This window comes from Tachypleus tridentatus, chromosome 8 (assembly GCF_004210375.1).
Source record: "Tachypleus tridentatus isolate NWPU-2018 chromosome 8, ASM421037v1, whole genome shotgun sequence".
Lineage (NCBI taxonomy): Eukaryota > Metazoa > Arthropoda > Merostomata > Xiphosura > Limulidae > Tachypleus > Tachypleus tridentatus.
In genome coordinates, this window is record NC_134832.1 from 10,178,133 (window position 1) to 10,205,748 (window position 27,616).

General features: G+C 32.7%; 1 protein-coding gene and 1 long non-coding RNA gene across 7 annotated transcripts in view; both read right to left on the reverse strand.

Moving 5' to 3' along the window:
* Window positions 1-27,616, reverse strand: part of LOC143258507 (glycine receptor subunit alpha-2-like) — a 63,980-nt gene that overhangs the window by 29,876 nt on the left and 6,488 nt on the right. The window contains exons 1-3 of one of the 6 annotated variants that reach the window (XM_076517569.1): window positions 7,733-8,100; window positions 5,283-5,416; window positions 4,254-4,321 (exon numbers count right to left, since the gene is read on the reverse strand). In XM_076517569.1, coding sequence (XP_076373684.1) covers window positions 4,254-4,321; window positions 5,283-5,416; window positions 7,733-7,776 — 246 coding nt within the window. In that variant the 5' untranslated portion in view covers window positions 7,777-8,100. Of the gene's footprint in view, window positions 1-200; window positions 2,142-4,253; window positions 4,322-5,282; window positions 5,417-7,732; window positions 8,120-27,616 lie in introns of those variants that run through there. The other 5 variants (XM_076517572.1, XM_076517570.1, XM_076517571.1 and 2 more) reach the window with 5 other exon arrangements.
* Window positions 11,555-13,746, reverse strand: LOC143258510 (uncharacterized). Its single transcript, XR_013032328.1, has 3 exons — window positions 13,314-13,746; window positions 13,032-13,163; window positions 11,555-12,667 (listed from the first exon to the last, which is right to left on the reverse strand). It is a non-coding gene; the product is annotated as an uncharacterized LOC143258510 (long non-coding RNA).

Below are 27,616 nucleotides of genomic sequence, written 5' to 3' on the forward strand. Positions count from 1 at the left end.
TTGTCGTTTAATCCTTGTTAAAATATGTCTAACTCATGTATTTAACCACATTTTTGCATTTGAAAAAATTACAACTACGAACAAAGCTCAAAGAAAATTCCACTAAATTATCATGAAGTAGAAAAACTTCAGGTTTGTCTACTTGTACCCACCGTGAAGATCAAAACGCAGTTTTTAACACAATAACATTTCAGACTTACTAGTGTCCTTCGAAGGAGGAGAAACAAACGTGTCAGGAAATGAGGCCTTTATATAAGCTAAAAGTAATACATTTTTATGTTAAAAGATATTAACCAAGAATCGATTATTTTTTCTTGAAATTATTACAGTTCTTGCCGTTATTGTCCTTAAGTGGCATAGCAGTTTATCTGTGGACTCACACCGCTACACACTGGATTTCGATACTCGTAGTTAACCGAGCACAGATAGCTCATTCTTAATGACGAGAAACCCACCTGAAATACAAATGTATATCAGAACGGCTGGTATGGGTATTAACACTTTTATTGATAAGCAAAGAACAACGTTTCGACTTTCATAGGTCATCTTCAGATTAACAAAGAGAGTTTGCAACTGAACGTTGCCGGACTTATGTATTCGGGACGACAGTATAAATGGGTACGGGATTGTAGAGGGCGTTGCAGTTGGATGTTAGGTGATTAATTACTACAGGTATAAAGGTGTTCCTTTATATTGGTTTAATTTTGGTTTTAGTTGTTGTATAAGTAGGGCTTCTTTGAATTTGCGTTTGTTTATATTTGTTTCCCTACTTAGTATCTGGGCGTTTTCTGTGGTTATGTTGTGTTTATTTGACTTGCAAAGTTAAAAAACATGTGAAGGTGTTTATTTTGGTTCTTTGAATCTAGTTTCCATTTTTTTATTTGTTTCTCCAATATAGATGTCGTGGCAGATGTATTGTATTTTATAAATGATGTTGGTGTTGTGTTTGTCAGTGTAGTTTCACATAGTATGGAGTTTAGTTTTGTACCTGGTTGTTGAATAAATTTTGTGTTTACTGGAATGTTGTGTTTTGTTATAAGTTTTCTCAAATATTGGTTATTTTGTCGCTGATGTCGGGAACATATGGTATGCAGCAGTATAAGTTTTTGCAGTTTGTTTTATCTTGTGATTTATTGTTTGTTTGATGTCTGTGTGTGTGTATAATTTTTTCCACGGTTTTTTGAGGAAATTTGTTGGTGTTGATGAAGTGTTGTTTTATTTTGTTGATTTCATCGTTAATTGTATCGGGTGAGCATAGTTTTGTGGCTATGTTTATTTCGTTTCTTAATATGTTGAGTTTGTGTTTTGTTTTATGTGATGCGTCCCAGGGATTGTATAATCCAGTATGGATGACTTATCTGTTTATTTCTGTTTTGAATTGTGTATCAGTTCTAGTGATCTTGAGGTTAAAAAATGCTATTTGGTTGGTTTTTTTTCCTGTTCACGGGTGAACCTAATGTAGGGGTGTAACGAGTTAACGTGGTTGATAAAACTAAGTGTGTTTTCTGTAGATGTGAATCCATCAGTTGTATCATCTACATACCTGTACCATTATAGTGGTGGGTGTAAGGCTGAATTGATCGCTTGAGGTTCAATCTGTATCATAATAATGTTGCCTAGAATTGATGACATGGGATTCCCCATAATTATACCATTTATTTCTAGGTAATTTTAGTTGTTGAACACAAAATCAGTTTTGGTGGTAGTGAATTATATAAGGGTTGCTGATTGGTTACTAAGGATGTGTATCAATGTATTGGGATCTTGGATTTAAAGTTCTAAAGCTATCTTGAAGGCTTCAACTGTGGGAACTTTTGTGAAGAGAGAGATTACATCAAAACTTGGTAAACGTTAAGTGAAATTTTTCGAGTATTTTTTAGATTTAGGGGCAAACTTCTTTTTTATTCAAAGGCTTAGTCTGAAAGAAAACTGACAAATACATAGTCTTGTAACTTAAAGGTGTTAACGTTTTATGGTAGTTCATTTTGAGTACGTCCATAATTCATTGTTTATCCCACGTCTCTGAATCTGTATTTTTTATTTTGATCTATTATTTGCATCATGTTGGTTAATGCTAGTTCTCAATGTACTAAACGAAGTTTTTGTATTACAATGAATTTAGACATCAAGTATTAACAGATAAATAATAAGTACTTTTTAAAATTAAGTGAATTATAAAACTTAGATTTTTTGAAATTTGGTTAATTAACTCTGTCAAAATGTAAAACAAGATACAAAGTATTAATCGCAGTATCATGCATAAACCACAAATCTGTTGTTCATCATTTTTAGTAATATAAAAACTACGCAACTATAAATTACAAATTATATTTTCATGACCAAACATTTGCTTAAAATTCTTGAAAAATGAAATACATCTTATACATTCTTTGGTGAAAAAAAATCTAACTGGACAAGATTTATTCATTTGTTTATGATTAAACGCAAGGCTAAATGCTGAGTTATCTGTGCTGTGGTCACCTCAGGTATTGAAACCAAATTTTTGCGTTATGTAATGAAACGGAAAGTAAAAAAAATTAAAACGTGCTAAATGCGAATGTAAAAAAAGAAAAACAATGGTTATGAATTTCAAACCAAAGCACTTCGCTTTTAAATCCAGAATGAATTTTAATATTCTCAAATTTAGAATATCTAATGACTCTTAGTTTGTTGATTCCATTTAAAAATTTTGTAAAAATACATTTTCATTAAGATATCATTAAGTTACGTTATGTATTACAATTTCAAACAGTCTGAACTCAATTAAACTGTAGTTTTGATTTAGAAATTAATTAAATGTCGCTATTTATCAAACTTATGATATTTGCCAACAAGATTGATTTACACAATTCTCGTTCTTAATACAAATATATTTTAATATAAAAACAATAATACAATTTCTAATAACGGTTATTTCATATAATGATTTACGTACAAAAGTTTTACAAGCTCACAAACAGTACTGGGTCTTCTATCTGGAACCTAACGTTTGATCGACAGTTCACGTTCATCAAATTAATTTTGTGTTGATACAAATACACTTAACGGGTAGACTCGGCATGGCCAGGTGGTTAGGGCGCTTGAGTCATAATCTGGGGGTAGCGAGTTCGAATCACCGTCATACCAAACATGCTCGTCCTTTCAGCCGTGGGGGCGTTATAATCTAACGGTCAATCCAATTGTTCGTTAGTAAAAGAGAAGCCAAAGAGTTGGCAGTTGATGATGATGACTAGCTGCCTTTCCTCTAGTCTTATGCTGATAAATTAGGGACGGCTAGTGCAGATAGCCCTCGTGTAGCTTTGCACGAAATTCAAAACAAACCAAACCATTGTATAATTTTCGTCGTCAGGTATCAAGTACGGAATGTTTTCTTCATTGCTATAGTTTTAAATTTAACGATTATAAATTGTTCTTTATATCCATTTTAACTTTAAAAAATCAGCCACCCATAGTTGCAATGTTAAGCAAAATTTCAAAACAGACAGCAATAGTATTGTTGACAAGGGTTATTACTAAAGTGAACAAACAATCCATGTGAAAAGAATTGTTTTAATCCATTGTAATTTTGTGTGAAATTCGAAACAAATTTAACGGGAAGCTAGCTAGTTTATCACCAACAAAGATATGTAATGTCCGGGTAGAAATACTAACGTTCAAAGTTAATTCACGAAAGTTAAACAGATTGCAATTTTCGAAATTTATAAACGTTCATGGTCAAATATCTATATGTTCTCGATTAACAAGCGTTTATCACAGTTATAGCTTCCAAGGTTTATAGTGTACTAACTGTAGCGAACCAACAATACATACTGTCTTCTCGCATGTTGCGTGGCTGGGTTTTATAATCATTAGTCGAGGTTCTCAGTATTTTCGTTGGCAACAACACTGCAATCACTAGTGTTTACATAAATACATTGTTGATTTTTACACTTGAGAAACTTCAACAAATTTAGGGAATAGGGTGAATTTTGAAATATGTATTTAACAGTATAAGTTAGATGCATTTCTAAATATATATTTAAATAAAACGAACATCGATATTAAAATAAGTGTATAATAGTAAATTCGCCATACTTATCACATACATTGAAAATTAATCAGTTCATGGAGAAATAGAAAAGCACGTATATCGTTTTACGTATATTATATTACGATTCAGCTTTATATAAGAACAATTCATTACCAAAAATCAACTTTTAATTTACTAAAACTGTAAATGTAAAGCTTTTAAAAATTGCAAATATAAAGCTCACCGTTTGAATTTCGTCAAATGACGTCATGCTGATCAGAGACAAACTTGTGTTTACGATGGTAGGTTCACCTAAAAATAAACACTCTTAGACCGTATGACTGAATTAATAAATACTTAATATTGCAACAATTGCTAACTTATTAGAAATTTATGTTCTGTATTTTATGGATATATTGAACAATATTTACTATACCCACCCCAATATCCTTCAGAAGCAAATCCGTGGGCTAACACCCCTAAAAATCGGGTTTTGATATCGTGAGAGGCAGAGTACACATAGCTTATTGTGCAGCATTATGTTTATCAACAAACAATTATAACATTCATTAAAAATATGTGGACAGACAAATACTTCCTAAACAAATTATTTACGTTTCTTTTAAATCTTATCCCTAAATATCGCAGGTTCTCTGAAAGTGTTCTCTTTAGAGAGTAAATAAAACCAAAGTTAAAAGTAACAATTCTTTTTCTTTTTTTTTTTTTTTGCTTTTGAAGTTCATATGTCATACTGCGTTGTCACCTACAGAGTGCATAATTCTTCTCGTGATTTATGGCACACACGTTTTACTGACGTTAGACAGTACAAATCCCAACGTTGAACGTCCCTTATGTGACGTCATTTTAGTGTATACTGACTGACTGACAACACACTATTGGATGGTGCTGCGAATGATTAAAACAGATCACTCCTCTAGGCAGTATTCGGTCCCTTTAATGGAAAATGAATTATTTACTTAGAGAAGATCTGAAGGTTAGTGACGTCAAAGACCAAAATGTGTTGCTACATCTTGGTGTTTATAATCATGGCAAAACTACCTAGGCAAACAGCCATCGCCCTAATTTTATGGGTTACACACGTTATGCACCCCTCTAGTACAGCGGTATGTCTACAGATTTACAACGCTACAATCAGGGGTTCGATTCCCCATGGTGGGCTCAGCAGATAGCTCGATGTGGCTTTAATAAGAGAAAACACATACACACGTTATATTTCCCAAGCCTTTAATTTAAAACAAATCAACATACTCACCTGCTTTAGCACTAGCAGGTCGAAGGCGTTTATTGTATACTGAAGTGTCAGTCAGAGTAGCAAATAACTCCTCTTGGTGATTCCATTTCTTTTCTAGGCGTGCAATCTCGTATTTGTTGTCAGTTGTGCAGATACTGTCAGTTAAAGAATATTTTCAAAATTTGTTCTCTTATGCTTGTACTTTCTAAGTGACAGAATAAAGCTAAAAGTTGTACCACCTTACTAACGATTAAATAAACTGTTGTACCTACTTCTTACTTCAAGAGAATGGTGCTAATTCTGAAATGTAAAACATGGTTGTGATTCAGTTTGAGAAGTATGAATTCCTAAAGTTTCTTGAATGAATATTACAAGAATGCGATAAGCTAAAATGTTTATACTTTCTTAAATTTGTAAACAAACACATATACATAAATGTGACATGCAGAACTATTTATTCACTTGTGGCTCTGTTAACAAATTTTTAATATGTGAAATATTATTCTGTAGTTTTAAATACAAGTGTACAATAATGCGAAATCGTTTATTATTTCATATTATTGGATTTTACATCAATATGATATTATAAATTGTTTTATGTGTCGCTATTATTATTACACAGCTAAACATCAATGTTTCATGTAGCTTTATTCTAGTATTGTAATTCTAAACGTAGATATAATGTTCTGAATCTTAAACTTGTTTCATGTAGCTTTATTCTAGTATTGTAATTCTAAACGTAGATATATGTTTCTGAATCTTAAACTTTTTTTTGTAATCTAGTGCACGTTATTACACAGTTACACTTTAATGTTATATTTAAATTTGTTTACTGCCTTCTACTTTTGTAAAATTGTGTCTTCTTGTTGATTAATAACTTACAAACACAAGACTAATAAATTGTAAGAAAAAAAGAAAAAAAATTAATAATTTTCTATTATTGTTGAAATGTTACATTTTCCGGGATTTCAACGTGCATGCAACATAAATTTAGTAGTTTTGTAGTTGGATTAAAACATATCTGCATACCTTGATATTAATCAAAGTTTCTACATAAATCTTTGTACCTATTCAATTAAAATTTTAATTTCACAATGTTTATACAATATTTAGAACTGTAAATGAGAAAAAAGTTAATACTATTTTACACGAATTTTGTACTGTTAGTCGCGATATAAACATATTATATAAATAATAGATATTAATAATTTCAATCATTAGCTGAGACAATTGTTTAGAATAACTTTTTCTGCATTAACGCGACGACAATGACGAAAACCCGATAATACATAAAATGGGTTTATTAATTTTGTGTAATTTTTTATAATTGTTTCAAATGTACCAGAAAACCACACGCCAGCATCAACATTATTGTTTGTAATTAAGCAAAACGCTGTACAATGGGTTCTGTGATGTGCCTACCATGGATATTGAAACCCGATTTCTAGATTTATAAATTCACAAAAGTATATCTGTGCCAATGCTGAGTTATAGATAGTAATGAAAAGCAGTTAATAAAACGTTCATCATTCCAAATATGCTTATTTCGGAAGTTTTCCCATTCTTATTAATTGCATGAAATGAAAACTACGCAAGTACACAAGTTACAACATTTTCTGCATTAGGGTTGTATTAATTATGTTTTGTGTGATATTTTTAACAAGAGTTTCACAAAACGCTTAATATTGCCTAGATTCATTTTCGTTATCGTTACGAAATTTGTAAGAATGAGTAGCATTAAGATATTTGTATAAAAAGATTTCCACAAAATTGAATAGTTATTCTTAATCGAGTGAGTGTGTTTTCTTACAGCAAAGCTAAATCGGGCTATCTTCTGAATCTACCGAGGGAAAATCGAACCGCTGACGTTGTAAATCCGCAGATTTACTGTTGTATCAGCGGGGAACATTCCTAGTGGATCAAAACAGATAAGACTATAAAAGTTGTGTTTCTTACCAGCGTTTGTTTAGTAAAATGGAACTTTGAATTAAGTATTAGAATAAGATAAAAATATTAAATAATAATAATACATCATAGTATATATTAATTTTTGATACATTCGTTTTAAGAGAAAATGACATTTGCAAATTGTGTACGGGAGAATGTAAAAATCTCTTTAACAAATGTTTTGTTGAAATACAGGCAATCAAAACATTTCTATACTATTAATTTTAACAAGATTTATTACGCGTACAATAAAATTTTAAATGATCCAAACAATAATGGTATTAGTCCGCATTTTATATTTGAATGTCATTAATACAACATTAACGACAGCTCCAGCAGTCTTACTGTGTTTCTCAAAAACGTATATTTCATCTGCTAGTGCAAGAAGTTAATCAGAAATAGCCTTAAATGATCAGACTTACATTTTATCATAATACGCAGCTATTTTTTATGTTATTTTATTTTGGAAGCTACTTGGGAATTAAACACCTCTTCGTTTAGTAACATAATCCAAAATTGCTCACCTTATAAGAGTATGCAGTAGCAAGCCGATACCCAAAATAATCATGGTGAAGTTAGAATACTGTATCACTAACACAATAACTGTGTGTAGTTATTTATACTTATGATTATCTTGACCTATGCTGAGCGGAGATGATAGTGGAGAGCCATAAGGTTAAACCTCTCATAAATTATCTAAACCTTCGCTGGGATTTCAACGTTGTTAGATAATGTTTCATGTATTCTGTAATGTTTGTGTTTTTTACCAACTGTTTTTTTATTAAATATTTTGAAAAAACCATGAACAGTAATCAAATGGTATGAGTTAATTATCGATTGTTTAATAAAAAGTTATCAATGTATGTATATGGAACAACAGATTAAACAGGGTATTTTTGTTGTTTTTTCTGGCAAATTAACTTTCTTCATATTTTAATTAATACATTAATTTATTCAGTATATGAAAATATATAAATTAAAACTTTAAAATCTCATGTTTTTACCTTTTCTTTTGCATATTGTTTCGAAATAGAAGTAGCATCATTAGAATTCTAAAATTAGCTAAATAATAAAAACATATTGTGTTACAGTTATGGTTAATCAGTAAAAGTTACTAGCTATATTTATAACAGGTTCCTGTGAAACTGTTTTATCACATTTTCATATTTAGGGTGAATTAGATGACATTTCCCATACATTTTGTTTTGCTTCACTACTGTCTTGTTTGTAAAATCTGAGCATTGTCTAGTCCAGAACAGTTAAATCCTCTGTTACATCTACTATACTAAGTAGCTTTTAATGAATGATGATGATTATTTCAGTTAATTTCAGAGATTTTGATTTACAAAAATTTTAGAACGTTATTTGCTTAACTACACTGAGAGAAGAATTGTGTTGACGAAAGTATGACGTAATAATGATGAGCAGAACGAGTGTATTGTTATATTCTTCTGTATTTCTAAGTTATTTTATCCTAAAGAAAACAGCTGTTGTTGGTAAATGCTTTTTGCATAATAAATTATATATAGACTCGAAGTTAAAAGTCTTGATGATGTATGTGAATATACAATAACTAAAACATATTACACCAACATATCTGACTTTGGATAAATCAACCAGCTTTTGTTTAAATGATTAAAATGTAGTTACCCATAAAGTGCGCTTCCTAGAACTAAAAAGAGAAAACGTAGGTTATTGAAAAAATACTTGACATAAACAATATGAATGTGAAAACTTTTTTAATAATGAATAAAACTAAGCAATATTACTGAATTACATACTGTATCATCGTTCTTATGCGAAGTTGATCAGGTGGTTTCATCGCGAATTGAAGCTATCAAAATGACCCTTAACTAAGATGATAAAATCCAAGTGGCTACTTATCTGCAACTAAATTTGCTTCTGACAAGATATATATAAGTTTCGTCATATAAAATTATTATGAACTACACACGTTATTCTAAAAATGATTAGTACACCATATTTGTTTGTTGAGAAGTCTTCCGGCATTATAAAAATTTTCACACAGATATAATATATCTTTATGTTATATTACGACAGCAATAGAACTACAGAATATGTTGGTGCTGATACACAGGATATCTAACCTATATAAAAGCTAGTGATTTATCTTAATTTCTCGAAATAGGAGGAATCTTAAAAGTCAAAATGCATTTATCCAGACAGAATGGTTCCCTTATTATACTCTTTACGATTTTAGTGATGGGGTACAAGAAGGCCGTGAAACCTTATAAGTGTAGTGAATATTGGTATAATAAGCCTAAAATAAAGAAATAGTGTGAATCTGATTTTTATCAATAACCTTTCTATGAATAGCCACATATTCATTTTATGAATGATCTTAATCTTGATTGGCTCACAAAGGAATTTACATACGTTTCACTGTCTTAAATGCACTTTTCTGTCTCTTTGTTAGTCAAGCTTGATGTAGAAAAATGTATTCATTTTTTAGCCATGAAATATGAAGTTAGGTTATGCTTTTGAGTAGGGGTAGTACCTGCCCCGTCATTTTGGCAGGCTATATGATAGTAGTAATATGTCTAACAACCGGTTTTTAGCATCGCATAGTAATATATTTCACAGTAAGCTTTGTAACACAGTAACAAATTTTAAAAAGTAATAAAAATTGTAAATGTAAAATGCTATAGGGATGGCGGCGCCAAAAAGAATGCAAACAAGAATATAGGGATGATACAGCTATACATAGATCATCCACACACGACTTTTAACATTACAATTTCATGTTGTACTGTATAATGCACGATCACACAATGGTTGTGATGTTAATCACTTTATCACTTCGAAAAATCTCGTAGCTATTCAGTAACAGCCTGTAATAATCAAATATGTTTTAATTCAGCTTGTTTTCGTTGTACGTAATTTCTAAGATGTTAGTTACGTTACATTGATCCTACACTTACATGATCATGATATTATGATAAACAAACTGGCTACCAACAGTCAGGAATATATAACTTCCCACTGCATTATACAGTGTAACATTAAATTTTAATATTAAAAGTCATATACAGAAGAACTCCGTATAGTTGTATCATTCATCTAGTTATGCTTGCATTCTTTGTGGTATTACCATCCCTACATCATTTTACATTTATAGGATATTTTTATTACTTGTTTTGTGGCAATTTTCCCTCTGACTGGAAGTTAGTGTATTCTATGAAAGTGTATAGTAAAATTTAATATTATTTATCTTGATTTATTTTTATTCCTTAACTTCATAGATGATATAGGTTGACTCCATAAAAACACTGATTGTATAATTTATAAAGCACTGGGTATTCTTGGCCAGTAATTTTTGTGTCATCCTGTACTTAAGCTTCAAAAGAACGTCGGATTCTGAAAAAAAAAGCTAACTTCAAAGGGCAATGGAATTATGAATTTTTTTTTAATTATTACTATCTAATCGATTACATTGTATACCGCCCAGAAACACAAAAAGTTGATTTAAATTTAAACTGGCATTCGTGATAAAGTAGTTGGAGTTATTTCAACTGAAACTAAAGGAAGAGAGATGATCAATTTGATAGTTTGGTCACTTTCTGGTTTGATATCTTAGCGATGTTTTCTTGCCTTGATTTTGAGCTTGTTGGGTAGAAAAACAAATGAAAGCGAATAGCAATCGTCTTTTAAAGTAAAACTCTGTTGTTGTTGACATGGCGGATATGATTTGTATATCGAGTATCTTGGCCATCCCTACTGACTTTATATCATGATAGGTTTTTGTAGTACACTAACGTACCCAGCAGGGGGCCCGGCATGGCCAGGTGGGTTAAGGCGTTCGACTCGTAGCCTGAGGGTTGCGGGTTCGAATCCCCGTCGCACCAAACATGCTCGCCCTTTCAGACGTGGGGGCATTACAATGTGATAGTCAATCCCACTATTCGTTGGTAAAAAAGTAGTCCAAGAGTTGGCGGTGGGTGGTGATGACTAGTTGCCTTCCTTCTAGTCTTACACTGTTAAATTAGGGACGGCTAGCGCAGACAGCCCTTTAGTAGCTTTGCACGAAATTCAAAAACAAACAAACAAGTATCCAGCAGTAGACTTTACAGTGTAGTAACATCTCTAACAGTTTTATACTGTATTAGTGTTGTATTTATAAACATATGTGTGTTTTCTAGAGTTCGTAATCTAAAGGGATCTATAAACAAACATGTGCTCTTTAGAGTTTTTAGTCTTCAGGGGTCTGTGAACAAAATAAACACTTGAGCTCTCCATCTTTCTTTACAGCGTAGAGTAGCAAAAAAAGGTTGTAATGATAGTTTGTTTTTAGATTATTTGTGAAACAGTTTTGAGGAAAAACAAAACAGAGTATGTTTTTTACAAATCTGTTTTGAAAATCTGAGACAAAAAATACATTCTGTAATGAGAAGTTTTAAAAGAATCAGTTCACAGTAGTGGTACACAAGCCTACTTTAATGTCTTCAAATTTCACTGTAGTAATGTAGAAATCAACTTTAATTTATTCGACATTAAAAGTAGTCGTTCACACACTATAAAATATTTGAAGATCACAGAAGTCGTGCACGAACTCTATTCGAATTTTACAGTAATCAATCACAAACATAGTTAATCCGAAACTAGAAAACATGTAATAAAACTTCGTCCTATGTTTAAAACAGGATATTTTATACTTTTTTATTATAATACAAAAATATTAATATTTTATGGAATGACATTTCTCAAGATAGGTAGTACCAGTTCAACTATACAAGTTAGGATGTATTCTATACTGGTAAGATTAAATATTATCAGCTAGGATTTACTCTACAAATTCAGTTTGTTAGTTAAGAGTTCACAGCAGTACTTTACATCTCACTCTGCTTTACGACAAAACCAAGTGTATGTAATGATAATGAATGCTAGCGTGATGTAAGCAACTATATATTATGAACATAACCCAGAAAATCTAGAAAAACGAAGCAACTAATTTTGAACTTCATTAATTTCTCAAACAAAAATTGCAAATGGTTGTAAAAACTTGTCAAGCCTGCAAGCTCATAAAAGCCCGTTGTCAAACCTGCAAGTTCATAAACAAATCACTGACTCATTTTCTGACAAGCACAGTCAAAGAAACTTCAAAATATATAAAATAATTTATGAAATAAAAAGCACCATTTATCTTATAGTGTAAAAATGCAATCACCAATATGTAGATCATACACAAAGAACTCTTAGAGAACGTTTCAACAACCGTAAATCTTCTATTAAATATGAAAAAGATCTCCCTGTTGCTCAAAACTTCAACCAACCCAGTCATTCCATTAACAAGGTTACTCTCATCGGCATTGAAACGGGATTCAAAACTAAAGCAGATAGGGAAATAAAAGAAGCTTATTGAATTGCTAGTCTAAACACTTCAACTTTTTGGTATTAATATAGATCCTGGAATCAGTGGTCTGCATTCATTGGTTTCATCTCTGTCAGAAAAAGAAAAATAACTTTATTCTTTGCTTATTTTTTCATGTAATATAAAAGCTGAATTTCCTAAAACTTACTATTTGTTTAAGATAATTTTTCATACCTGTTTTTATCAACTGATTAGAAAAACATATTTTTTCAACCAGTTTCCAGATGTCACTTTTATTTTACTTAAACACCCAAATACAATTTTAAATATACATATGTTTAGCCATTTATAATTTAAAATATACCTAACACCTTTTCACATAAACTCTCGCCATCGGCTACATCGTACTGGAAATGAGACGCTTACTATAGTAATAGGCAAATAAACATTTCCTGGTAAACCGGATAGCCTTCATAATGTCACTAAACTCTTACTGTGTATATCACTTGTTCGATTACACCACCACTCTCAGTTTGCCCCTGAAGAAAGGTCCACCTTTCGAAAGCTCTCATGTTATAGGGTTTCTATTTCATTTTTATCAAGACTTCTTGAACCTACGTGTTTTTCTAACATCATGAAAAGACATATAAATAATACCAATTAGAGAGTTTATCCAAAGATGATTACTGTTGAGATATTTAAATTATACATAATTTATACATAATTATTATTGTCGATACATGTTAAGAATAACCGTAAAATAGTCTCATACATACTTAATGATGAGAAACCCACTTGAAATAAAAATGTATCTCAGAACAGCTGGTATATGTATGAACACTTTTACTAGTAAGCATAGAATGACGTTTCGACCTCCTATGTCATCTTAGGTTAAGAGAGAGAGTTTGTAACTAAATGTTGAAGGGCACACGTCTTAGGGACGAGAGTATAAACGTTACAATATCATAGAACGCGCTGCAGTTGGATGTTAGGTTATTAATCAGTATAGGTCATCAACAATTACTTCACCACAGCCATTACACGAGAAGTGTAAGTCTGTTGCGTTTCTCTACGTATTGTGTTATCTGATTAAACTCCATTATGCCTGAACTTTCCTACATTACACCATTGTTAACCGTACATGCTCGTGCGATCCTAACGAAACTAAGAAACTTAAACAAAAAATATTATCAACAGAAGGAATGACATTTATTTTATCCAACAGTGCAGAAAGGAAAAACTAATCCCTAATTTTGTGAAGATAAAACTATCGAAACATTTTAACCAGTGTACAAACAGTATCCATAACTTACATAAAAAAAACTGTTATAAGCATGTTAAACTCGAAGAATAAAGAACTAAATTACCTTCAGAAACAAAAAATGAATCTAGACCATTCAACCAGACATTTATGGACTCATACAATGCAACATCAATCAACTCAATAGTAAGAACGACAAGGAAAACAAGGTCCGCCACAGCAAGAAACTAGATAAACTAAGGTGCCAACAACAAAAAAGACGCTAACACGACGAACCACCAACAAACCTCGTAATTAACAGATCCGACTGAAAATTAAGCAATGAAGAAATACATCTACTCAACAAAAACTCAACTTCGCAGTAACACCTAGAAATATTCCATCTATCGAAATGAAAGCCTGCTTGGACGACCTACATAGAAGACTGGTGATCCACTTTACCTAAACTGAAAACACCAACAAAACAACTGAAAACAACCATCAGAAAGAAGACAACTTCGACAACAGGCCACCGACAACCAACAATCTATCAAAAACATCTATTTTCCCGAAACGCCTCAAAACAGTATCTTAAACAATTTTTCAAAGAACGTTCACACAAAACCATCAATATAATTTCATAGAAAAGAAAACTAAAAAACAACCTCACACGAAAAGATATTAATTCTATAAACAACTTAAAAAATGACAACAACATCAAAATTCTAAAAGCAGATAAAGGCAATGCTAGAGTAATAATGAACACAAGTGAATACATTCACCAAATGAATAACAACTTATCAGATACAAACACATTTAAACTACTAAACACAAATCCAACAAAAACACATGAAAACTAATTAAACAAAATACTACTACAAATGAAAAAAACAACAACACAATCTCAGAAAATCTATACGGCACCCCCAAACCTCACAGACCCGACTGTCCACTACGATCCATAATGTCGACCTGTAAATTATTTAATTATAACCTCGGAAATTTTGGATTGAGGAATAATTCGAGAGCGTTTTTTCAAGTTAAAAAAAATATATTCATAAATGAAACGCTTTCGCAAAATATTTCATGTCATTTGGTAGATAATTTTTTGCTCTAATAGATGGTGTGTTTGATTTTCATATGTCTTTAAGTTTTGCTTTCATTTTCAGCTCATTAAATGGAATGTCAAGTGGACAAAATCGAGCATTTTCGACACCATCTGCTTTTCGCATTTAATTTCTTGCAATTTCGTTTAAAACAATGCATACTATATACCTAGGTATTACATGAAATAAAGTATCATAATAAATGTTTTGGGTGTAATGTGTTCATGCATTGAAGTATTGTATAGTCTTGCATGTAATGCTTGAATGAAATTATTTAAAAACGCTCACGAATTATTCCTCAACCTAATACATAGCATAGACATTTTCTAAATATGTAAAATCAGCTAGATCATTTTTCAAAGAGTCACCCGCCAGTACAGCGGTAAGTCTACGGATTTACAACGCTAAAATCAGGGATTCGATAACCCTCGGTGGGCTCAACAGATAGCTATAAGAAAACACGCCATTTTTAAAAGACTCTTTATTTTAAATATATTCTTAATCAGCTAAATCATAAAGCCTTAATGGACAGTTTTAATGTAATATCCCTCTTCACAAAATCCCAACCACTGAAGCCTGCAAGAGAGCTAGGTTTAGAACTTTACATCAAAGACCATTGATACACATCCCCAGTAACCAATTAGCAACCCTTATAGAATTTACTACCACCAAAACTTTACATTCATTAACCGAAACTACCTAGAAATAAATGGCCTACGTATGGGGAATCCCATGTCACCAGTTCCAGCCAACATTTTTATGACATAGATTGAATCACAAGCGATCAATTCAGCCTTACACTCACCACTATAATGGTACAGGTATGTAGATGATACAACTGATGGATTCACATCTACAGAAAACACACTTAGTTTTATCAACCACGTTAACTCGTTACACCCCTACATTAGGTTCACCCGTGAACAGGAAAAAAAATAACCAAATAGCATTTTTTAACCTCAAGATCACTAGAATTGATACACAATTCAAAACAGAAATAAACAGAAAAGTCATCCAATCTGGATTATACAATCCCTGGGACGCATCACATAAAACAAAACAAACACTCAACATATTAAGAAACGAAATAAACATAGCCACAAAACTATGCTCACCCGATACAATTAACGATGAAATCAACAAAATAAAACAACACTTCATTAACACCAACAAATTTCCTCAAAAAACCGTGGAAAAAATTATACACACACACAGACATCAAATAAACAATAAATCACAAATAAAACAAACTGCAAAAACTTATACTGCTGCATACCATATGTTCCCGACATCAGCGACAAAATAACTAATATTTGAGAAAACTTATAACAAAACACAACATTCCAGTAAACACAAAATTTATTCAACAATCAGGTACAAAACTAAAGTCCATACTACGTGAAAACTATACTGACAAACACAATACCAACATCATATATAAAATACAATACATCTCCCACGACTTCCATATTGGAGAAACAAATAAAAAAATGGAAACCAGATTCAAAGAACCAAAATAAACACCTTCACATGTTTTTGAACACTGCAAGTCAAATAAACACAACATAACCACAGAAAACGCCCAGATACTAAGTAGGAAAACAAATATAAACAAACGCAAATTCAAAGAAGCCCTACTCATACAACTAAATTCAAAATTAAACCAATATAAAGGAACATCTTTATACCTATAGTAACTACTCACCTAACATCTAACTGCAACGCCCGTTACAATCCAGTACCGTTTATACTTACGTCCCTAAGACATGTGCCAGGCATTGGTCAGTTGCAAACTCTCTCGTTCTTAACTTGAAGATGACCTGTGAAGGTCGAAACGTTGTTCTCTGTTCCGAGATATTTATTGTTGATACATATAAGTAATACTCTCTCTCTTTCTCTAGGCGTTATATACAAACAGGTCGTTGGCGACTATGATCTTTCTCAGATCTCTTCTTCTTAAGGCACAAGTGAGTTCAAATATTTATACATTTGTCTGTTTAAAGACCCCCAGTCTTTCAGTTTAGACCAAACTTTAAATTTCTTCTTTTCTCATAACATGTCCAAAAATCTTCAACTGGCTCTTTCTGACATTAATCAGCGGCTTCCTTTTGCAATCTTCTCTTGACAAAAAATAATCCGCGGTGGTGTTATAATGTTAGATCAATCCCGCTCATAGTTAGTAAAAGAGTAGCCCAAGAATTGATGGTGGGTGGTGATGACTAGCTACCTTCACTCGAATCTTGCACTGCCAAATTAGGGGCAGCTAGCACAGATAGCTCTCGTATAGCTTTGCGAAAAATTCAAACAAAACCAAACCAAAATATCTTCGTTTGAGTTGTGACTTATTCAGCATATCTTCAACTACAACTCAGTTTCTTCAGTTCCTTTTTCCTTGTACGGCAATATTGTACAAGATCCTGATGCATACGTATAAACTGGTGGAACAGAGCAATCCAAAACTCTTAAGCTTCATTCCTATAGAATTTTTATTATTTGTTAATGTCTTTTTTTATTTTCAGAAACGTATCTTTTGCTATTCCTATTCTCTGTTTTATTTCATGATCATCCTTACCAAGTAATGTTATTCAGCTTGACATGTAATTTATTTTACTAGCCTGTTCATCTTTTCCTTATCGACTTTGATATCATCTACAGGAATGACCTTCTTTATAAACACTTTGCGTCCCGTTTTCATACATTTGCTAATTATAGTATTCTCCTGACTTTCACTAACATCTTTACCTAATTTTTCTGCTTTTCTTCTGAATCAGCTCTTAAAACTGTGTCATCAGCATAACGCAAATTGTACAAATTCTGTCCGCAATGATAGGTTCTGTTGTATCCTCAGGATGTCTTCACAGCAGAAATTAAATACGTCAGGCGAAAAGACATTCTTGCCTCACATCTCTCTGTCTTCACTGTTGCAATTTGATCTCAATACAGGTTTATAAAAAATTCTAAAAGCTTTTACTATCAGCATCATACTATAATGCAACTTTTGCTTACATCAAGTTACATGACACTAAAAAAACGAGAATTTTCATCCTCTGTGCATGTATTTTTGTAATAAGGGCCACGATTTTCCCATTTCGCCCTGTTTCCCGTCACGGAGAACTTTGTTTTCTCCATTCTTATGGTGCAGTTATGACGTCATGAATATATCATACTCGGATCTAATCCACTGGCGTCTTCTATATAATTATAATAGTACTGTCTGTTATATGTCCCTGTAAGTACTTCGTAAGGTGTGCATGGATCGTCACCAAAATTGTTATGGAGGCTCATTAGGCTTATAGGGAAATACAATTTTTCAATTTTGCATTTTGCGGTTTTCTTTTTATCACTACTTCGCCCCTGTTGATGGATCTTCACGAAATTTGGCATGAAGTTCATGAGGAGATGCATGCAAATTTACGGTTTCACATTTTGTGTTTTGCTGTTTTTATGAGCCTTTTTAATTTTTTTTTTTATAAAAGAAACAACTTTTCATGTCTTAAGATAACCTTTCATTAATCATGAATTTACATAACTTCCGTTCAGGACAGGGGTACTCTAGCTAGTTTTCATTAACTTCACATGCTTGATTTTATCAAAACTTTGATATGATAAATAAAACACAAGAAATGGTCATTGCTCATTTGTCTGCAATTTCTAGTCTTATTTTACATTTAGCTTTCTTCAACATCATATTTAATAGGATCTTTCTCACATGGCTTATTAAAATGATGGTTCGATGCTGTTCACATCCAATGGCTTCAGGTCTTTTGGGGAGTGCAATAAACATCGACTAACCGAGATCCTCAGAAATTTCACTACTTTCATAAATTTCATTGTTTACAATTGTTAACATTTTTATATTAAATTCTTCTAAACTTTTTAATTTGTAATGTTGAAATCTCATTTGGTATTGTAGTTTTATTGGTTTTCATCCTATGTATATTGATAACTGTTCGTACTTCAGAATTTTCAATCTGCCCATTTTATTCTTCGGGGCTAGATGGAATAAGTCTTCAATACAACATTGTTTTCGTTCCATCATTACACCACCATTCTCAGATTTTATAAATCCACAAGCAGTGCATCTCTCGAATTGTATAAAGAATACGAGAGAGAGATTTTTCGATAAAGTATTACATAAAGAATTAAGGATAATGAGAGTTTATTTATAGATTACTGTTAAGACATAATTAATATATGTTACTAGAGACATGGAGACAAAAAGAGCAGTAGTAAAAAATATTATCCATAGATGATTACTATTGAAAAGCATAAAGAATACTAATGAGATAATTTAAAAACAGGTATTTATTGTAGAGTACAAAAACTAACTGCAGTACCTATCCTCTGTACAGAAATTATGTAAATTCATGATCAATGGAAGGTTGTCTTAGGAAATGAAAAGTTGCTTCCCTTACACGTAATTGTAGAAACGCAAAAACACCCATAAAACCTACTAAATACAAAATATTTTTGCCTGTTTATGTAGGGATGATGCAAATGCCATTTTTTCCTACTATCTTTTTTATATTGTTTCCTAACGATTGATATTAACTATCCCTATATTTACTTCTCTATGTAAATATTAATAATGAGATAATCTATCCAAACTCATTATTGTCGAGTGATATGAATAACACTAGCGAGAGTTTATTAATAGGTGATTAGCGTTCAAAAATAAATACAAAAATAGTAAACGAGTACCCATAGATTATTATTATCATTTTGTATAAAGAATACTAGAGAGAGAGTTTCTGCGTACGTAATTAATGTTGAGAAATAAAAATAATACTAGACAGAGAGTTTATTCATATGTAACAGGTGGCTTTAATAGTTGAGTTCGCACTTGCTACGAATAAACTTATTTGGTACAAGGGCATTTATTGTAGATTTGTAGAAATAGACAAAAGCTACCAAATCATGGAAGTTTATGTAAATAACAAAGACACGACTCTGTGACTAGGAAATACATAAACATACACTCATTTAAACATATTCAGGAACAGTACATGAAAGTAATTGGTTACAACGCTCGGGTGTTTGTTTCTAATACAATAAAATTTCAACCATATATAATAATTCTTCGAATAAATTAATTCTGTTTAATCTTTCAAACATATTCTAGCAAGAATGTTACTAGAAAAGAATCCAAGTGTTTTAAACGAAGTTTATTAGGAGAAAGTTTTTACTATCGACAAGTAAGAATATATTAAAGGAAAACAGCAACAAAGTCTGAAACGGTAGGCAATAACTTGGAGTTGGAACAGAACGTTCTCTGGAAATCATGATTTTTTATAATGACTGAACAAGAACCCAGAACCCTATCTCTAGCTTTTAGTGTACTATATTGAGTACGTTACAAGGTTTTATTTGATTTTCTAGAATTTGTCGCGTCCTTATACCGAACGACAAGCAAGAGCCTAGAAATCCAGGCCACTTGACCTCTGGCCTACATAAGTTCTTTATTATCATCATATGTTCTGTAAAGCAAGCATTTTTTACCTTATGTTTATTATCTTCTCAACTTGAACGTGATATGCGATATCTCGTCCATATTTCGTAAACACTTTGCTGTTGATTAAAGTAAATCGCTGGTTTCTCTCATCTATCATTGCAGTCTTGGAATGTTATTCTAATTAAACGCGTGTTTTGTTGACATAAAATTTTGTTGCCTTATTTTATTTACATTAATATTGAAAATTGCAATCGATATGTTCAGTTACTCCTTATTTCTCATACTTTTTTCTTCTTCTCTTTGTCATTCCATATGCTGTAATTATTACTAACTAATTTATGTTCGACATCCATAATCTCAACTGAAAACAAGTGATTTAAGTAAATGCTTTACAAAAACGATTATTGTTGAGAAATATAAAAATACTATGAGATAATTTACTTGTGTGTGATTACTGTCGTGTCATGTAAAGAATAAAAGTGAGATAGTTTATCCATAAATAATTAACGTTGAAGCATATAAAGAGCGACAGTGATGAGTGTTTATTTACAGATGCTCACTGTTGATATATATAACAAATCCTAGTTAGAGAGTTTATAAATACTTGATTACTGTCGAATCATATAAAGAATACTAGTGAGAGAGATTATTTATAAGTGATTACTGCTGAAAGATATGAATAATACTGTTTTCCACAGATGACTATTGATTAGATATATAAAAAATACAACAGAAGGAGTTTATCCATAGATTATTACTGTCGAATTACATAAAGAACACTAAAAGAGTTTATTCATAGATAATTGCTATGAATTGCTTTTGAATCTTAGAAATAATATAAGAAACAAATTTATTGAACGGTGATTACTTTTGAGAAGTATATAAAGGTACTAGTAGTAGAATTTATCCATAGATGACTAGAGTTCTGAAATATAAAAGATAGTATAGATCGTGTTTTATCAATATATTATTACCGTGGAGATATATAAAGAGTAATAGTAAGAGAGTTTATCTATAGATCATTACTGCTAAGATTGGTAAAGAATACTAGTGTGAAAAGGTACTCATAGATTATTACTGTTCAGGCATATAAAAAAAACTGAATTTACTCATAGATGATTACTTTCGAATTATATAAAAATGCTAGTGAGAATGTTTATCCATAGATAATTACTACTGAGAAATATAAAGAATAGGTTAGAGAAAGAGTTCAACCGTAAATGATTACTGTTGAATCCATAGTTGATTAATATTGGATATTTAAAAACTGTTAAACTGTGAAAATTCTGAAACGTATCAAATGATAAAGAAAGGAGAACAAGTCCGTAACTGAAAATGATTAAGGAGAAAAACTAATAACACAAGGGAAGGGACCAAAAAGTCCACGCATTGTAATAATTAAACAGATGTTACTAAAATAAATAGAAATAAAATCAAAAAATGATTAAGAAAACAATATGGCAAGAATAATATGGAAATGTGTAAAAGGGGGAATGAAAAAAGGAGCAGGAGAGAAAATGTAGAATTTGTGAGGAGAAGCGAGAAAAGACATTCAATATGCTTTTAAACATATATATGTATATTCGTATACGGAAATTATGATTCTCATTGAGCCTCAAATGAAGCTTTATTCCCTGGAGAAGAACATTTTTAAGATGTAAAAATATAAAATGTGGGGTTTTACTTATAATAACTGTACTTCGTTCAATAATAAATTTCTCAAAAAGCATTAATAAATATAAATTATACTTTTACTGATTATTTTATATAAGAGTTCTCTAGCGATCTCTGTATAGCAAAGACTCAAACTCCCTTATTAAAGCGACACAAATCAGGTCACCAAAAGCTAAGTATGAAGAGCTACCTGGAATACTCGCTCTATCTCCAGTGTAAATGCTGCTTTTCAGCTATCTAGAATGTCCCAAAGTCGAGAACAGGTGAAAAGCCAAAAACCGAGATTTCATATTTTTGCTCATCGTCGTATTTCATTAGCAGGCCTAGCGCCTACCTAGTTATATTAGTAAATATAATTTTATTATCATATGATAAAGCAGAACAGTCTTCAATATACTCGACTCTTTATTTGATTATTCTACGTAAAATTAAAAAAAGAAAAATTCTAGTGTAAGTGATGTTTTAATCCATATGAGTTAGCTTTCTTAAAGAAATCTGGTGTTCCTTTGAAAATATTAAGTGCAGGGTGAAACAAAAATTACCAGCCAATATAAGCGTGTCTCTTTATACAGCAAAGCGACATCGAGGGAATTCTAACCCTTTATTTTAGCGTTGTAAATTCGTAGATTTATCACTGTCTTATAAGCGAACTACCTGCCAATAATAGATCAAATTTGATGAGTGTAACATGTAGAATACTAAATGCTTTGTGCACAATACAGTTGGTGTCCTTAGGAAGTCAGCCCCTATATTATGTTTGAAGAGCTATCTGACATAGTCATTCTTTCTCAGGTATACATGTCGCTTTTTTTTAGATATCCTAAACATTCCATAATCAGAAACAGGCGATAGCCAAAATACAGAGTTCTTATTTCTGTTCATAATGATTTTTCTTCAACAACCCTCGCATCTACACAGTTCTAGTACTAACTATATTTTATCATCATTTGATAGAGTAAAACAGTCTTCACGATCATCGACTACCCATTTTATTATTATCCTACACACAATCTACAAAGCTTTAGAATATACTTCGTAACCTACTAACCAATGCATGTTATTTTATAAAAAAAAACAACAACCAAGCAAACAATTATTAAGAAAATCAGGACACAGACCTCGTGAGTCATTGCCTAATGACGCAGCTTTTTGAGAGTTGTTATATATCTATCAAACTATTGTGTGACAGAAATAAAATAAGTGATTTACAAAATGCTTGACTTTCTAATTCAAAGATTTTCAAACTGAGATCACAGACCCATGAGGACTACACATAGGCGTCATTACGCACTGGCTCACGGTGTCTGTGTCCTGATTTTGTTGGGTAATGCCCTAAATCCGTAATTTGTGTCTTGAAAATCAGAATAGAAAATCATGATCGATATCATACTGTAAAGTCGAAAGTTTCTGATCCTTACTGCCCGAGCCCAAACTTTGAAGTAGTTGGCAAAACCTATACAGCTACATAAAAGTGTCAGGAGGCCGTAGAAAATATCAAAATTACACAATACTGTTAAGGTAATTACTATCTGTAGATTCATTAGGTGAATTAGTCTCAGTCAAGATATGGAATGTATTGAAAACGTTTGAGAACCTCTGTTCTAATCAATTAAAATTATGTCACTAGCTGCTACCTTATTATATATGGTTTGATTGATATATAGTATCAGTGTACTTGAATCCAAGTGATATTTGGTAATATATATTAGTATCTCTCAGGGGTGTAGCCAGAAACGGCCATTGAGGGGGTTTAGTTTGAGTGCTTAATGCAAGCACCGCAGGCGCGAAGCCATGCTAGGGGGTCCGGGGCATGCCCCCCCCCGGGAAATTTTTTAATAAAAACACAAAAAAAAAGCCTGAATTATGCATTCCGAGACCACCTTTTTGGCAAATTTCAGAACGGCACACTAAGGTGTTTGTCTTATTTTTTAATCATAAATAAATATATAGGCCTATAAACATAATATATAACTTGAAGATATCAGGCCTAGCAAAGTAGGCCTACAGTCCTGTCATCAATATATAAAATATAGTCACTCAGAAGAGTGCAAAATATATGTATAGTGTCTGTAATCTGTATTCAAATAACATGGACAGTGTATTTTCAGATTCCCTGGATTTCAAGATTTAACTTCACAAATGAACAGTGGGTGGCACCGTGGCAAGCTGGCAGCACCATGGCACTAACTTAGTACCATTGGCGCCATCTAAGCCTTTCTCTTCGAAGTTATTGTACTCTCATAACAAACTTCATATGTGCAAAATAACTTAATTAGAACTATATCTTTCTGTCTCTTTTAGATAAACGCTGAAACCAAAAAATGCCTCTTTGAGAATGCGTGTAAGCCAGGGAGTGATTATGTTTTCCCCCAGTGTGGTCCAAAAAAGCTGCGTTTTCAGCATTGTTGGCTTTCACAGTGGGAATGGCTACTCTACAGTCAACATGCAAAGGGTGCTTTCTCAAGTACTGTTGTCTTTTTGATCCTGATGGTGCTAGCGTTGGAAGCCAGAAATTGGGACAACTAGTGAAATTTCCATACACAAACTGGAAGAAGGCTGTTGAAGACTTCAAGGCACATGAATTGAAACAGTACCACCAAGATAACAAAGAAAAAGCTAACAATTTTCTACAGATCGTAAACACAAGTTCATCTATGCACTTGCAGCTTGATGCAACTTACAAGCTAGAAACTGAACATAATCGGCAATATTTAATGCCTATTATTGATACTGTATTGCTGTGTGGGAGACAGGGTTTAGCTTTGAGGGGAAAATATGATTCTGGTCCAATGTTTGTTAGTGAAACTGATGAAGAGCCCATCAATAATGATTGGGAATTTTCAGGCAATTTTGCGCTACAGGGCAAAGGGTGATGTCAAGCTTTCACAAAGCCTTAAGAGTACAAAGAGGAATGCTTTGTATCTGAGTCCTCAAATTCAAAATGAAATCATCAATGCCTGTAATACTCATGTTTTTGATGCTTTGGTCAACAGGGTTAATGCTGCAAAGTGTTTCTCAATATTAGCTGATGAAACAACAGATATTTCAGGCATTGAACAGTTTTCGCTGTGTGTTAGATATTTGTATGTCAATGACAACTCTTTTGCAATGAGAAATTTTTGCAATTTACACCTGTTTAAGATGTGATGGGCAGAAACTTGGCTGATGTTATCATAACCAATCTGACAAAATATGGTATTGACATGGCTTACCTGTGAGGACAAGGATGCAAAGGTGCTGCCTCTATGAGTGGGAAATTCAATGGTCTCCAGAGACACATAACTGATAAATTCCCACTTGCACCCTATGTACACTGCAGTGCCCATTCCATAAACTTGGCAATTTCTGATGCTTGAAAAGAAGTTCCTGTGCGAAATTGCATGGGAGTAATTTCTAGCATTGAAAACTTTCTCAATACACCCAAACGAAAGCACGTTTTGGCTCTTTCGGTGGAGAATAAAGCACCTGAATCGAAAAAGGTTTGAAAGGTCTCTGCTCCACCCGGTGGGTTGAGAGGCATGACTCAGTCATTGTCTTTCTAGAATTAATCCATGCAGTTGCAGATGCCCTTGAGACCATAACAGGTTGGCAAGTCAGAGATTCTGCCACGCAAGCCAATCAATTGTTGTGTTCTATAACACAGCCAGAATTCATCATCACTCTACTTGCCATTGCTAAATTGTTTTCCTTTACTTACTGGAGCAACAGAACACTGATTTAGGTGATGCGATGCATCACGCAAAAATAGAGGAAAATTTAATCCGTTCATTCAGAAATAATACTGTGAATGAATTTAACAACATTTTCTGTAAGGCTCAAACTCTGTGTATTGAGCTTCAAATTGACATCACAATGCCAAGGCAGGCTAAAAGACAGAGGTACCATGCTAATCCACAAACAACTAGCCCTGAGGAGTACTTTCGTATTGTTGCATTTATACCAATTGTTGATCACTTTCGTTCACAAATATTTGACCATCTGTCCAGTCACAAAACTCTCCTTACAAACTTCATGTGTCTACTACAATCAGGATCTACCACAGAATGGTCAGAACCTACAGCACAACAATGTGACCAAATGAAAGAGTTCGTCAATATATACAAGGCTGACATTGACAGTACTTCACTAACTGCAGTAGGTGAACTTAGGAATTGGTACAGATCACTTGCGAACAACAGACCAAAATGTGTCATAGATGCATATGCAATGTGCAATGCAGAAATGTTCCCAGTCATTTGAAAGTATTTGCCACGGTGTCTGTGTCAAAATGTATTTGAGAAATACCACCACTGAAGATCGATTGAATGGCCTGGCCTCATCATACATTCACCGTGATATTAAAGTTGAACCAAACTGTGTTGTAGATGTCCTGGCAAGAACGAACAGGCGTTTGAGCCTTTCATAAATATTCTATTGTATTTCTCTAGTTTAATCAAAAGAGTGTTCAATCAAAAATTTGCATTTGACCATTTGTTGTGTGTGAAATTATCTGCCATGCAATCACGGATCTTTATGAAACTTCACTGGTGGCAACTGAACTTGTCTGAAAAGTTTGGGTCCATGAGGGGGTATAACCCCAACTCCTTCCTTGGCTTCGCCCCTGGTATCTTTTACAGATTGTCTGGCGCAATTATTATCGTTATTGCAATTTCGATCTGACAGAACTTTCGCCATGTAACTTAGAATTAGCAATAAAGTTTATTTTGATCAATATTTATTTCTAACTTCTAAAGCAAAATTATATTCGTACAAGAGTAGGTGAGTGAGTGAGTTCGTGAGTTGCGGCATACTACGACAATCTGAAAATTTTCGCAGCACACCTGGAAAGCCTTAACGATTTTTTTAGGTACACATTATACGGCAAGCGTTAAAGGCCTTAGAACGAAAATCACGGCCAAAGCAAGCGATAATAATGTCATTGTGCATCCTGTTTAGATACACGTAACACAGAAGAGTTAACTTAAAAAGCCTTAGAACGAAAATCACGGCCAAAGCAAACATTATTAATGTCATCTGCACATTGACAATACTATCGCTTGCACTGGCCATGAGTGTCGTTCTAAGGCTTTTTAACGATTTTGTTGTATAGCATAAAAATCAAAACTTTTTTATTTTTACACATGTTTTCAATGTGATGCTTGTGCCTGCTTCCGAGAGCAAATCAAACTTAATCATCGACTGTAAGAAGCCTCTCTCTCTTTCTGGCTTTAATTTCAGTCAATGCTGAGAATACAATTTCGCAAAAACCACGAAAATGCAAATGAAAGCAGAACTTCAACTGCTTTTGAACTGATTGCAGGATATGAATTTTTAATGGAGATCCAAAACTCATCCAAGCTCTTTTCGAGAAACAATGACTGATATATTCGTCGACAGCAAGTGACGGGAAGTAATGTTTTAGTGCGGACTGTAAGTCGCTTAATGTGTTCAAAATTTGAGGGACAATTTTCTTCTTTGACGGAGATTCGTTAACAGAAGGAAAACAATCAAGGGCTCCTTTCGAGATCTTATTCTTCCACAGCGTCACCTTCTTAACGAGGGCCTTCAGTTTGGACGTTGAGATAATAATGTTTTCAGATGGCCCTTGGAGGCTTAAGTTCAAAGAAT